At 37.6% G+C, this 13,618-nt stretch overlaps 1 protein-coding gene across 12 annotated transcripts in view; it reads left to right on the top strand.

Annotated features, from left to right (window-relative positions):
• Nucleotides 1-13,618, top strand: part of nfia (nuclear factor I/A) — a 617,449-nt gene that overhangs the window by 177,199 nt on the left and 426,632 nt on the right. For 5 of the 12 annotated variants that reach the window (XM_052010742.1, XM_052010746.1, XM_052010748.1 and 2 more), the window contains exons 1-2: nucleotides 2,122-2,782; nucleotides 8,317-8,848. In XM_052010742.1, the coding sequence (XP_051866702.1) occupies nucleotides 2,756-2,782; nucleotides 8,317-8,848 (559 nt within the window). In that variant the 5' untranslated portion in view covers nucleotides 2,122-2,755. Of the gene's footprint in view, nucleotides 1-2,121; nucleotides 2,783-7,850; nucleotides 8,141-8,316; nucleotides 8,849-13,618 lie in introns of those variants that run through there. The other 7 variants (XM_052010740.1, XM_052010745.1, XM_052010741.1 and 4 more) reach the window with 3 other exon arrangements.

The raw sequence follows: 13,618 nt of genomic DNA, 5'->3' as shown, positions 1-13,618 counted from the left end.
TTGCAATAGGATATTTCGGAAGAGTATCTTGGGAACTGTAGTTCAATATGTACAGTACTAAAGCTGAATTAATAAATTTATTGAGGACAAGTAGTACAAGATTATATCCAACGCTTTATTTTCATAGATTATAATGCAGCGTATTTCCACGTCTTTATTGTGTAGACAAAAACACACTGCAATACCTTCTTCATAAAAGAATCATTCTTGCAAAAGTGCTTTTCTCTCTTGTCCTTGTAATTCCTTTAAATGAGATGAGAACAAATCATGGAATAAATAAATTGCACTGTGTTTTAATTGTACATAACGCTTTCAATTATACATAATTTGCATGTATTGAAATATTTGCCATTATAAGCTCTAGTATAATAACATTGCCCACGCGCTTTGGCATTGCATGCCATCCTTTAAGTGGCCATTAGTTTGTTATGGTGATATGTGTAGAGGTACCAAATCCAGTGTTCTGATAGGGAGGCAAGAGAGTTGGTATCTTCTCTTGCCATCAGAAGGAGGGATCTTCTTGAATAAGGGCTGTGGATATCTCTGAAATGTTTGCATGTAATCTGCTGCAATGTTACACATCTTTAGATAAAGCGATTTTCTAAGGTGTTAAAGGAGTTTTGACGCTCAAATAAACGATCGTAGCCGTAGGGATTTCGGCAGCAAGTGAACTCAAGAATTTGGATGGTGGGCTGCGAATAGTCCCCGGAGTAATTTGGCTTTAAATTGTATTGGAATAATGATTCATGGTATATTGCGTTGACTTGTATATGTCTCGTATGATGACCGATCCAAGCGTGGAAATGATGGGTGTTATGACTTACTCTTTTAATTCCCATCATCTTCCTTACATTACAATGAAAGGCTTTGTCCATGCCGCTCTCTCCCTTGCCAGAGAGCAGCCACATTCCATTCTATTGACGGTCAATGCCAGGCTTTGCATTATCTTCTTAACATTCTAGGAATACAGTATTTTTCATCAACGTTGAGTATTGAATTTCTGAGCGTTGGTGGAGTGAAACATGTGTACCAATGTTCTTTGGAATATAGAACCTTGAAATATTTTGTGATGGCTTTTTATTGGAAGTCTTGAAACCCCACAAAATTCGCCAAAATGCTTAACATACCATCGGACAGAAACTACAGGAGAGCTATCCGAATAAATTAGTTCACATGTCTTAAATTCTACGATTACAAAGATGGGTACGTTTTTATTTGAGGATAATTGAACAAACACGTGCCTCTGGAAAAGAACCCGTGCTGTTTTCGAGTTGTTGCTACGTTGCTAACACACTGAAAAGTTTAATGGATAACAAGTAGGGTTGCGGTTGCAACATGTTGGAATATTTTGCATTGTGATGAGCTTCTAACCTTCTGCCATATGTTTTCACTCCGCTGCATTTCGGTTCTGCTTTCGATTTGTGATTTTTCTTTAATTCAGAGCTGCACCCAATCTATTGACAATTTCACCAAGCTGCTACCCTACTCCCTTTTCATCAGCTAAAACAAACACCTCCAACCTAGTTGCAAATCTAAGACAGAAACACTTCAGAGCGTGTATATTTGTTTAGAAAGATGTGCCCGTTAACAGAAACTAATATTTTTCACGATCCGTGATAAACCAAAATGTGTTGCACTGTCTTAGACGGTATCCTTAAAGCGAAGTTGCGCAGTGGACAGGCTCTAAAACTACAAGACCCAGAGAGCATTGCAGAGAGGGCGCATGCGCGCTGGCCAGCCAATCGCTTATCACTCAGTGTTACATATGGGTCATTTGCGCAGGCAAAGAAAATGTCAAACAATGAACGGCAGCCGGGCGGAGGAGCGGTGGACGTGACTTTCGACTGGGTGACGCGAAGAAAAAAAAACCAATAAACAGACACATGATTCTTAGTTATGTATTGTGATTTATTGTTGTTAGAAAAAGGCGCCAAAGCCTGAGTGCACAAATCATAGATTTTTTTTAAAAAGACGACTTCATGGGGGCGGGGGAAGAAAAATCCCAAATCATTTCGCAACTAACTTTGGTGCTGGCAAACAAATCGCTCTATAATTTATTTGCAAGAAAGTTGCACTCAGACTTAGAACTTTCTTAATATATATGTCACGGTGTTGGGCATTTGTGGCGGAATTTCTTTTCATGAATGGGCCATAAGAAAGAAACACACTCAGTTTGCCACAAGCTCAAGTCCAAGTTCATTGTGGGCTCTCCACATTGGCCGCCGCATCCAGCCACAATGTCCTGCTGCATTCGGGTGTTGACGCAGAGCCTCAGGGCTGGGAAGGGGATCGGGTTTTATTTAAGGATCCAGTCGGTCTGGTTTTTTTTCCATAGAGAGAGCGAGAGAAGGGAGAGCGATGCTCGCGTGGCGCCGGGAGCTGCGGAGCGATCGAGAGGGGTGTAGTCCAGTCTGGCTCGCAGAAAGCCAGCGCTCCCTTCACTGACAGGCTGCACGCCTGACTTTTCCCCGCTTAATTCTCGATCATAATATCAAGACCGCTGCCGTAGAAAGCAGCTCACGAGCGGGCGGGAAAAAAATATCTTCCCTCAAAAGCAGGTGTGAGACCGAGGGAGGGGAAGGTGTGCAAGGCGGCCGCCCGACTGTCACACTGAGAGAGGCAGAGTTGCGATGTGGACTATATAGTAACTATAGGCGGGGTTAAAGTTCAGGATGGAGAAGCGAGCTGGCTTCAGTTCGAGACTGAAATGTGAAAGCCGGCTTTTCCTCTCACCACCACCAGCACCGCCACAATAATGTACTCTCCGCTCTGTCTTACCCAGGTAGGATACATTTTTGCAACATTTGTATCCCTTTAGAGGCCAGCATGGTATTTTATTAAACTTTTTTTTCCTCTCTTTTTTTCCCTGTCTCCTGCTGCCTCTCAGATCAGTGAGTGGGCTCAGCGATCTGCCCCATTGAGGCACATGGCTAATGGCGGATACGTATTAATATTTATTATTTTTGACTGTAATTTTTGAGAATATATTTTTACAAATTACATTTTCCAAGAGCGGTTTTTGCAGAGGTGCTGTGCATTTGAGAAGACTTTCCCAGGCTAGCGAAGTGTGGCGATGGCTGCTGTTATTTTTTTGAAGGAGGGGGGTGGGTGGAAAGCGAGCGATGGGGAAGCACGCTTTTGTTTTGACTGTAAGGTACGGAGTTTACTCACAACAGCGGTGCGCGGAAGTTTGATTTTTAATAATATCTTTGATAACAATCCCGCTAATGCCTGCTCAGCACGCCGCAGCGCCTGGCCAGCGGGTTCGGCGAGCACTGCGCTCGGTGTGCCCGCTGTCGAGGCTGGTTTTCCCAGGCTGAAGTAGACTTGACGGCGAGAGTTTCTTGGCGGGGCACCGAGGTCCCGTCAGGTGTGGAGTATCGTCTGGCCAAGTTGCTTTCCCTGGGAGGTTGAGCTACTCTAACTTTCTGGAGCACTTCTGCAAACACTGCGATTTGATGGGTGGTTGCGGGCATTGTGGTTTAGAGACGACATCGGCTTCCCTTTCGAGTTCCTTATTATTTTTATTTGTCTCAACAACTTCCCCCCCACCCCCACCCCCAGCCCATCACCTATGTCATTACTCTCTGTAAGTTGGGACCATTCAGTTGGCGACCCCGAAGGTTTACCCTTTTGACAGTGTTTTATTGACGCTCCTTTTGAAGAAGGTCGGGGTTTCCCCGGTGGAAGCGTTGGCTGCTGGCGGGCCGCGTTTCTTTACACTCAAGTTTCCAGATTGCGGTTTTGCTTTGAAATCTGTTTTATTTTATACTTCCACACACCCTAGGAAATTTAACCCACGGTAATTCCAAGACTTTTGGTTTAAAAACATGGACCGTATAAAGTGGATTCAGGATCCCCGATTTTATAAACCAAATCTACGTACGGATTTTTTCCCCAAAATATTGTTATTTCCAGTATTACGAACAAAATGTTTGTGAATCTCTGGTAGTCAGTCTGTTCTTTAAAAAAAAGTTACACGTGATTTAGAAGTTTCCAAAGCTTTATCAGCAATGGGCATTCTTTGCAATGTTTCTATGAATCTACTTAATTAATAACTTTCCCTTGTGTGGGTGAGGGCAGCATCAAGATCTTTACAAAAGATTTTAAAATCTACTAAACAGACTGTGGAAAAGATTCGAATTATGACTTTAATTTTGCACCAACAGCTATATAAAACCAAAGTCAATATGACCATCTTGAAGTAACTGTGTTATATTTCTCAAGTTGGCGTTCCCCATGAACACATCAAATTATTCGGTGTTTTGCTACCTGCTAGAAAGTTAGTCAATATTTTAAAATTGATGTAAAAGTTTAATATAAGCTCTTCACAATTTTCAGTAACTTGCGTGTAACAAAGCATTTTGCACTTTTCCTATATCCATTAAATGCGCAAGAAGTCATTCATTTCTGATGTTATTCGCATTGTGACTACATTTCGGAATACTTTCTAGTATATCATTTTGAACGATGGAGTTGTTAACTGTAGGTAATTTAGTTATTGAGGCCTTCAGTTTTAAACCAGCCTTCAGCCACACATTTAATACTACATTCTTTGAGGAATCTACCTTTTTATATTTAAAAAATGTTATTTTAAAGGACAAGTGCTCCAGGAAAAAAATGTAAAGTCTTTTAAATTTAAGAGGGTGTTGGTACAGTGGTTACTATATTGAATAGAGAGAACTGATCTGTTGAATAAAAACAATTTCCAGCATCTGCAATATTTTTCTTTTGTTCTGAGTCTATTACATATATTTTGTTTTTAAACAGGACACCTCAGCAAAAATAACATTCATGCCCAGTAATGTGTAAATTTTGATCACTGTCACTTTTTTAAAGAAAAGACTTTAAAAGACTTAAAAAACTTCTTTTAAAATAAGTTCTGCTTGCTGCTTTGTTCATTTAAAAAATGTATGCACAAGAGAAAAAAATTGCATCAAATGATCTAAAATGCATTAGATTGTTTTAAAAAAAGTTAATTTTGAAAGGAAAGGTGTGGAAAAGACATGAACAGTAAGTGGCGGCAAGTAGAGAATTTGATTTTCAGCGCTCAGAGACAGTTGTTTGTAAACAATAAAGAACTCCAATTATCAGAGCTATAATATAAGTATGCAAAGTTTTTGACCACTTAAAGGAACATTGGTGCTTAGTCTGTTTGCTTCATCATTTTAGACTGTATACACTAATTGATGTGGCAATGCCAAAAGAAGAACGTGCTTGCTGCACTGAAGTGCAGTGCTGAGGTTTATATGAAAATAGACCCACAACAAAACCACAACTTCACTGATTGTCACTTAAGGAACTAAGTGGTTTGGCCTTCAGAAATGTAAAATATTTAGAAATCAGCTCAAACTAGGGATCTTCGTTTAAAAAAAATGAAAAGGGGAAAATAGGCTTTAATTGGGAGAAAACATAATGTTTTTGGTTAAAAAATGCAACTCAACACTCTTTACATGTCAATGTTGCCTGTCATGGGAGCTAACATCAAATTGCAAAATGTAATGTAACTACCCCAGTCTTTTCACAATATAATAGATGTTTAATTTGTAGATAATAAGGAGCGACTGCAGGAGGATAAATATACTAATGACGACTGAACCTCCCAGCCTGCGGACTTTTCCTCTTGCTGCAAAATTCACTTTTTGTAGCACTTCATTTTTGTTTTTCAAACTGATTTTCTTTTTGCAGAAAAAAAGTTACGTATTTTTATTTTCACTGAGATTGATAAGGAAAGATGTCAGGCACCATGGAAGATGTAGGATTGACGGTGACATGGGTTAAAGTAATTTAAAGCTTCTTTTCGGAATTAGCAGTGTGGTAGAGCAAGGAAACTGTACATTGGATGATTTCCAACATAAAGTCGATGCAAGAATATATAAAACTTGTAGGCTTCGGACTGAATTAAAATGTAAATCTATATGTGAAAATTATTGCAAAACTATAATGTACCATGCTTAGTAGTTGAACACTACGATAATACACAATGTAAATTTCCTTAAGTCAATCAGTCAGTTTTTACATTTTTGAGAAATAATCTATATTTTACTAAATTGCCTTTTATTTTATATTTTACCTTGCCCCGCCCCAACTGCAAATGGGTTTTATGGATCTGAATCCTGTTGCAATACAAAACAGCAGAAGGCAGATCTGAACTAGTGGCATCTGAAGGCCACAGCAAAGGACATCAATGTGGTGACATAGTATCACCACACTGGCATCCCTTGTTCCATGCATGCACACAACCAAGGTCAAATACTGACTCTAGGTTTTCATTCACGGCTGTATTGTATTTATATTCACCTCTTAAAACTCACTTTAGTCAGGATTGAGTTCTTTATCTTGGAATGAATTCCAGAGTTGGCAATTTTTGCCATATTTACAATAAGCACTTTGGTGCAGAATTGATTTCTGAATTAACTAATGGAGGATGGTGAAAATGTATTTTAAGAGATTTCTTTCTCCTCACTATATGCTTTGATCAAATGAAATCTTAAAGTTTATCTTAAGGAATTTTAGAACTAAAAGTTTAGACTGAGGTGAAAAGTAACAGGAATGTTAACCCTTTTAACACTTTATGAAATTAATTTGTTTAAACTGTGTTCAGGAATGAATAGATTGTCCTGACTTTCTCTCCCCAACCTTTGAGACAATATAGGAGGAGACATATATCTGCTTAGGTAGTCATTTAATAAATTTGAGCTTCATTATTTGTTTTGGCAGTTTGAAAATCTCCTTTACAGGACAGATTGTTACCTACGTGTAGATGATTTTAGTAAAGGAATTCATTTAAGCTTGAAGAATTACAGGCCAGATGTCGTGTGGCTGGAAAAAGGTTGGTAAATGAAAATTCACTTTAATCTAAAAATCCTCCAAATGTTCCCACCAATGCAACATTTTTTCATTAATTTATATCATTAAGCAAAATCCCTTCCAGCCTGAACTGCTGTGGCCTAGTTTATATAATGAAAATCCACAACTTTATTCAGCAAAGAGAATGTAAAATGCATACTATTTCAGAATTTTATTTTCTGCTGTTAAAACAGATTTTGCATCCTTGTCATCGTAAAAGTGATGCTACTTTTGTTTTATTGTTTAAAAACACTTTATGCAGCATTTGGTTTAAACAAAAGAAAAAAGACAGATGGCAGTTTTGGTCAGAATTTTTTTTGTGGGTTTTTATACTAATGTATTTAACGTTAAATTTATAGTTATTTATCAAAATGTATGGTTTTGACTAGTTAATTCTAAATGAAAATAATGTACATTTAAATAAGCATTTAACAATGCTTTGTTATTGTTTATGCTGTAATCCCTGTGAGTAGTTAACAGTTTTCCCGAGTCACTTTTATGTTATTGATTAAAAATTGGATTTGAAAGGTTGATAATGATCACAGTTTCCCCTCTGGATTTACAGATTTTTAATGTATTTACTAGTTGGGTAAAGGGGATGGTGAAAATTTGTTTTATTATTATTATTGAATAAGGATTGCAAATAAACTACTTATTAATAACTATTCAATACTTCTTATGTGGCATTATCTGTACATAGATTCAAATAATGCGTAAGCGTGTTTTTATTTTTAATTTTTGTGCACAAGGGCACAGCTCAATTTGACATTTCTTGTGAAAATAGCATGAATTCACAATGAAGAATATGCAGATTTTTTTCTGACTGTACAGACTTGCTGTGTTTGAAACCATCTTGTGGAGGGGGGGGGGGTTGTCCTCTCTTGCTTTGCACAAAGCCCCCTCGTACGAGCTGTTGATTGGCATTCTAGTGTGTGGAATTTGCCAAATAGGCGGGCTCATGCTGGCTACACCACATGCAAAGGGGTTGGGGACGGAGAGTAAAGAGATCTGCATTTTTTTTAAAGCTGGCGAAGGTTAATGAAAGCACCCATGCTTTAGTCGAGGGATCTTTCTCTACTGTTTTGGGAAAGCTCTTCATAAACAAACCAAGCACACGCAGGGAATGTCTTGAATATTGGCAAGTGTTCTGGACGTTACCTACATGGGTGCATTCAGTTATGCCGTCGGCATCTTTCTGACTGTTCCACACAAAGAATTCTCACTGTACATGGCATAAATTTTTCTAAGTCCAGCTTTGAACAAAATACTGTGCTGGTCTGAGGTTACAATGGTATTGAATCAAATCTCTTATTTAAATGAAATGTCTCTTGATTTTCCAATTTATTTTTCATTTGTTTACTCTATAAGAAGACAATTCTAATGAATGTTCAAGTGTGATGCTGTTTCTTTTGTCCGAACTTCATTTTTGCTTATTTCTTTCTCTTCTGTTTTATTTTACTTTTTTAGGATGAATTCCATCCCTTCATTGAAGCACTTCTGCCCCACGTCCGAGCCTTTGCTTACACATGGTTCAACTTGCAAGCCCGAAAGCGAAAATACTTCAAGAAGCATGAAAAACGCATGTCAAAGGAGGAAGAGAGAGCAGTGAAGGATGAACTGCTGAGCGAAAAGCAAGAGGTGAAGCAGAAATGGGCATCCAGGCTCCTGGCAAAGCTGCGCAAAGACATCCGACCTGAGTATCGAGAGGATTTTGTGCTCACAGTCACTGGGAAGAAACCTCCTTGCTGTGTGCTTTCAAACCCAGACCAGAAAGGCAAGATGCGGCGAATTGACTGCCTGCGGCAAGCAGACAAGGTCTGGAGGCTGGACCTGGTTATGGTGATTTTATTCAAAGGTATTCCACTCGAAAGTACTGATGGTGAACGACTCGTAAAGGCCTCGCAGTGCTCTAACCCTGGGCTGTGCGTGCAGCCACATCATATAGGAGTTTCTGTTAAGGAACTCGATTTATATTTGGCGTACTTTGTGCAGACACCAGGTAAGTACATTTTCTGGAAGCATTTCTTCAGAATTCCTTATAAAGCTACATTTGAATTTAGTTTTTGTGAAATGGTTATGCTGCATGTATCCTCACCTTAAATGTAACCTTACATAAAGGTTGTCTTGTGTATGTACTTTTTATCAAGTTAACTTTCTTCTGCATGCTCTTGAAAATAATTTAGATCCTATCCTGTTGCAAGTGTAGCCTAAACTTGTTAAAGCAATCTGTGATCTTGATCAGCATTTTTGTTTCTTTTGTGTAATGGTCATAAATGCTCATTACAGGCCGGATCTACAAACTGCTGTTAAACCCTCCAGCTGTGTTTCTCACGCCCTTCATGATCAAACCAGCATTCTCTTTCTTTCCTCCCTCTCCTACCCTTCATAGCCCAAGATGGAAGATGAAAATTCCCATCAGAATTATATTTAGTTTACAAGTAAAAAGAAAATTACCATTATTTTAGTGTGGACGTGTGATGTGCAAACCAAAATATACAGAACACCCGCAACTGAAAAAGCATGACCAAAAGTTTAACAATTTGGGTCAGCCAGTGCTGGCACAAGAATTATGCCAGCTTGGGTTCAGCAGTGGCAATCTGCAGCTAAGAGTCTTGTGCTGTGACTTGTCTGTTGCCTAAGTGAAGTGTCAAACTTTAGATTCTACACACTGCTTATAGTGGCAGAATAACCTAGTATATGGCTGCTCTCCACCAGCTTCCAGGATAAAGTTCTCATGTGTTCTTTTTCAAATTTTCTTATTTACAGGTACACCATGAGAACAGGGATATGTGTATATATGGTAAATACAGGTGGTGGTTATAGAAAAGTTAATGCGGAAATGTTTCCTGAATATTTAGATTTTATTTCTTACGTTTGTCACTCTTATCGAGTAATTCTAAAGTCTTTGACTTCTTCCTGTTGTGACCATATCATTACAAGTCACTGGTCTTCAGAATAGCAAGTACTTAGAATACATACCATACAAATTTTACTCTCTGAAGTCATTTGCAGTTTCGAATCTGTTGTTTTCCTGAAACGTTTTGCTTTTAGGAAATATTTATGTGATTGTCACTGCCACCTTTCGTGGTTTTGTTTGTCCTAAGTCTGGAGTGCTTTGCCAGGTTAAAACCTAGTCGGCTTTATGGTCATTGGCTCTGAAAATAACAGGGAGAATTGCTGAAGGTCCAAATGCATTGGAAAATATATTCTGTTCCATTCACACATAGCATACTACCTTTTATCTCAACTATGAAGTGGCAAGGAACAGGTCAGTATTAACCTAAAATGTTTACTCCAGTGTTCACTAAAATAAGCAAAGTGAAATGCACACAATGCTCTTAAACAATATGTATTTTTAAATTAGATGTTCACTGAGAGTTGTGCACTAAAAATCTACTGGATCCAATTTTGGCCTGCTTGGAAGGTTCAGGAGTTTTCAATGGACTGAGCAGCTGCCAGTGCTGGCATAAAGCAGGAACTCTAAAAAGTGCTTTGTCCAACATGCCAAAGCCAACATGGGAATACGTGGCCACTTTTTTTCACTGATGCTTGGCTCTTTCCTGTAGTCTGATTCTGAAGTGCCATGTTTTGGGGAACAGCGATTATATCGCTATTCGTTTTTTATTCATTTAATCAAACGATTTTCTTCTAAGATTGAAAAGAGGTGTTTTCTGATATTTTCTGCAGATAACTGAACTTTTCAACAAGTGCTCAATACATTGAGTGGTTAAGAAAACTATAAACCTTTTCTGCAAATAAATTTAACAATTCAGCAATGCATAAGCCTTCTGAAATTAAAGAAAAGCTGTATTAACCATGGCAACTAATTACTGGTAATAAGAAACTGGTTGAAGTTTGGAAATATTTTGCTGTGAATATTAATTTCATGGACAAAGTGCAATTGTAAAACAAAAAGCAATCACTGGGAAATCTCAAGGTACAAGCATATGTAATTTTAAAACACATTTATGAAACTGTAGTCAATAATTGTCTTTGACTTTATTATTTTCTTCTGATGTACTATTTGCTTTAAAAGTTGTTAAGACCTGAATTCAGGGATTGTTTGTTTCCAGTTAATTTAAATTAGAATTGCTCCAGAGATCCTCAATATAGAAAGCATCAGAGCCTTGTATCTAACCAACTGTTCTGAATTTTCTAATTGTTCAGCATAAGAACTTAGTTATAGGTTAGTAGGAGAACATTCTAAGACTATTCTGGGGAATATCCCCTTTGTGGAAGAAGTGTGGGAGTGGAATAATGGCCACAGTGTAGCAGTCAGGGGAAAAAGCACGATGTTTTAATCTGTTACGAAGGATTTCAGAGTTGTAGTGCTATTTGATGAGGTTGCATGGGATATAATATAAAATTATCAGCAATTTTAACAGTCCTGGTTTTGGATGTAAAAGACTTTTGTGATCATGCAGTGAAAAGATAATTGAGAGCTTTATAACTATCAAGAACATTTTTCAAAGATTAAAATAATTCGGATTTTAAGTATTCAGGAATGATCTGTTTTAAGCCAGTGTTTGCTGCTACTTAACAACACGCAATAGTTCTTGAAAAAACTGTTTAATTTCAGATCTGCTAGAGAATTAAATGTGGTAAAGAAATAAGATTGAATGGTCCTATGTGATCTAGTTATCCTTTGCATTTAGTTTGTAATTAATAGATAAGCTCTTTGTCAGTCCAGTGTCCCATATACGTATCGCGTTAACCTTAGAACGATACTGCATTGGAAGAAGACAAACTTTCTTTTGAAAAAGTGCAAGGCACAATCTAATTTATGGTCTGCACCATTAGCAGCTGACCCAGGTCAGAATGGCATCATTCCAGGCACGTGTAAGGGTCATGACATAAGTTGTTTAGGTCGTGACCCAAGCCAACAGGCATTTGACCTCTTAGATAAACGGTGATCTTTGCTTATTAGTGGGCACTCATGCGAGTGCTGTCTTCAGCTCGTCAGTATTGTTGTGACCCACTGCCTATGCAAACAGTTTGTGAAGAGGGAATCTAGGTTGAAATAGAGTCCGAGTTGAGCGAATCCTCCATAGTCAAGTTTAAGTGGAATGAAAATTTAGGCCTTGAACTTGCTGATTTTGTTTTTAAATCTAAGTTTCTTTCAAAGTTTTTTTTGTTTTTGTTCCTAGCCTCTGTTTATTTTTGTATCTCCTATTAAGTGGAATCAAAGCAATCTACAAAAGTGTACATTGACCTTTAGTAACAACAGGAGTTTTTAGAGGTGAACATCAAATGTAGGCTTACTTATCATCATGTAACTCATTTTAATGTAGCTTTTTTTTACAAATGTTGGTCCAATTTACCCAGTAATGCTTCTACTCATTTCTTTACTCAGCAACAAATTGTAAGATCGATAAATTGGATCAAACTGAATAAAAGAGCTAATAGATCAAAATTAATCTTTTATCTCAGTTCTTATTTACTTACCATGTCGATTCCATCACTAGATTTACTTTACCTAACCTGAAAGTCTTTCCTAATGCCTATTGCTATCTTCAAAGAAGAGACATTTGGCTAGATTTTGGAACAATGTTATGTTTGAGCAGCATCACCGGTACTAAAATATGCTAATTAGAAAAGCTAAGCTGTTTTATGCAGTTATAAATCATGAAATTATTTCTGGACCCATACAAGCTTTCTACGTTCACAATTAGCAATCCTAGAATACATAAACATTGATTACTGTGAAGGTTGGAATGAGGGTTCAGAAGTGATCAGAAATGTTAGTGACAATTAAAATGAAAAAGCCCAGCAATTCAAAATATAAAATCTATACCGAACGTGGAATTTCTCTGGGAACAATATGCTGTAAGTTGTCACAAACCGTAGATCTAGAGAGTACATGTTCAAGATTTTCAAGTATAGTGACAATTTAGATTAAGTTATTTCATGCAGAGCACGTGGAAAGGATTGCTTGTGGAGGCACATAGTGTGTGTAAAGAGAAAAGGAGAGCAAGAATGATTGAATTGTTTTTCTTTTGAGGACGGATCAGACTATAGAACCTTTTCCAGTCTCATAATGTCATTTGTTCCTTTGTGAGTGATTGTAAATCATTTCTCAATTAAAATTGCAATAATATTATTGCATTATTTATAAGAGAATACCATGCTTAGTCAATGACAATGTACTTCTTTAGATTTTGAAATAAATGGTGTTGGGAGAATTCCAGCAATTTGGATTGAGAATGGAAAACTGAACATTTTGCAGTAATAAACTTTTTAAACTCTTGAACTACACTAGTTTAAACTTGTTATTCATAGTTGTCTCCAAAACTGCAATATAGCTAAAACAAAATTTTGACAAGGAAGAACACTTAATTATTTTTAAACCTACAAGCGCAAACTGTTGGACCCTTGTTATATAAGTCATCAACAGCAACATTTCATCTGGTCGTAACAAAACCTTGAATGTCTAAAGGGCAATTTCCACCACTTTTCAACGGCAGCAGTTTTATATTTCCCTTTCTTTCCATGGCATGATGAATAACAATAATTTTCAGCTATTTAGGGTGAATGTGGTAGAAACCACAATCTTTGTTGTGGTCACTGCAGTACACAGCAGGGCTGAACATTTCACTTGGTTAGAGCTTTGGCTTTGCTGCTGGGAGACCCCAGCCACTTGGATTGGTGCACATTTTGACATCAGCTCTAATCCACTTCTGCTGCCTGTTACAGATGCAGTCAGTGAATGAATGTAGTAGTTTGGTTTTGGAAGCTGTTAGTGTTAATATTTTCTATTGAAACCCTGGCA

Source organism: Pristis pectinata, chromosome 3 (genome assembly GCF_009764475.1).
Source record: "Pristis pectinata isolate sPriPec2 chromosome 3, sPriPec2.1.pri, whole genome shotgun sequence".
Classification (NCBI taxonomy): domain Eukaryota; kingdom Metazoa; phylum Chordata; class Chondrichthyes; order Rhinopristiformes; family Pristidae; genus Pristis; species Pristis pectinata.
The sequence above is the reverse complement of the archived record's forward strand: the minus strand, read 5'-3'. Positions and strand labels throughout refer to the sequence as shown.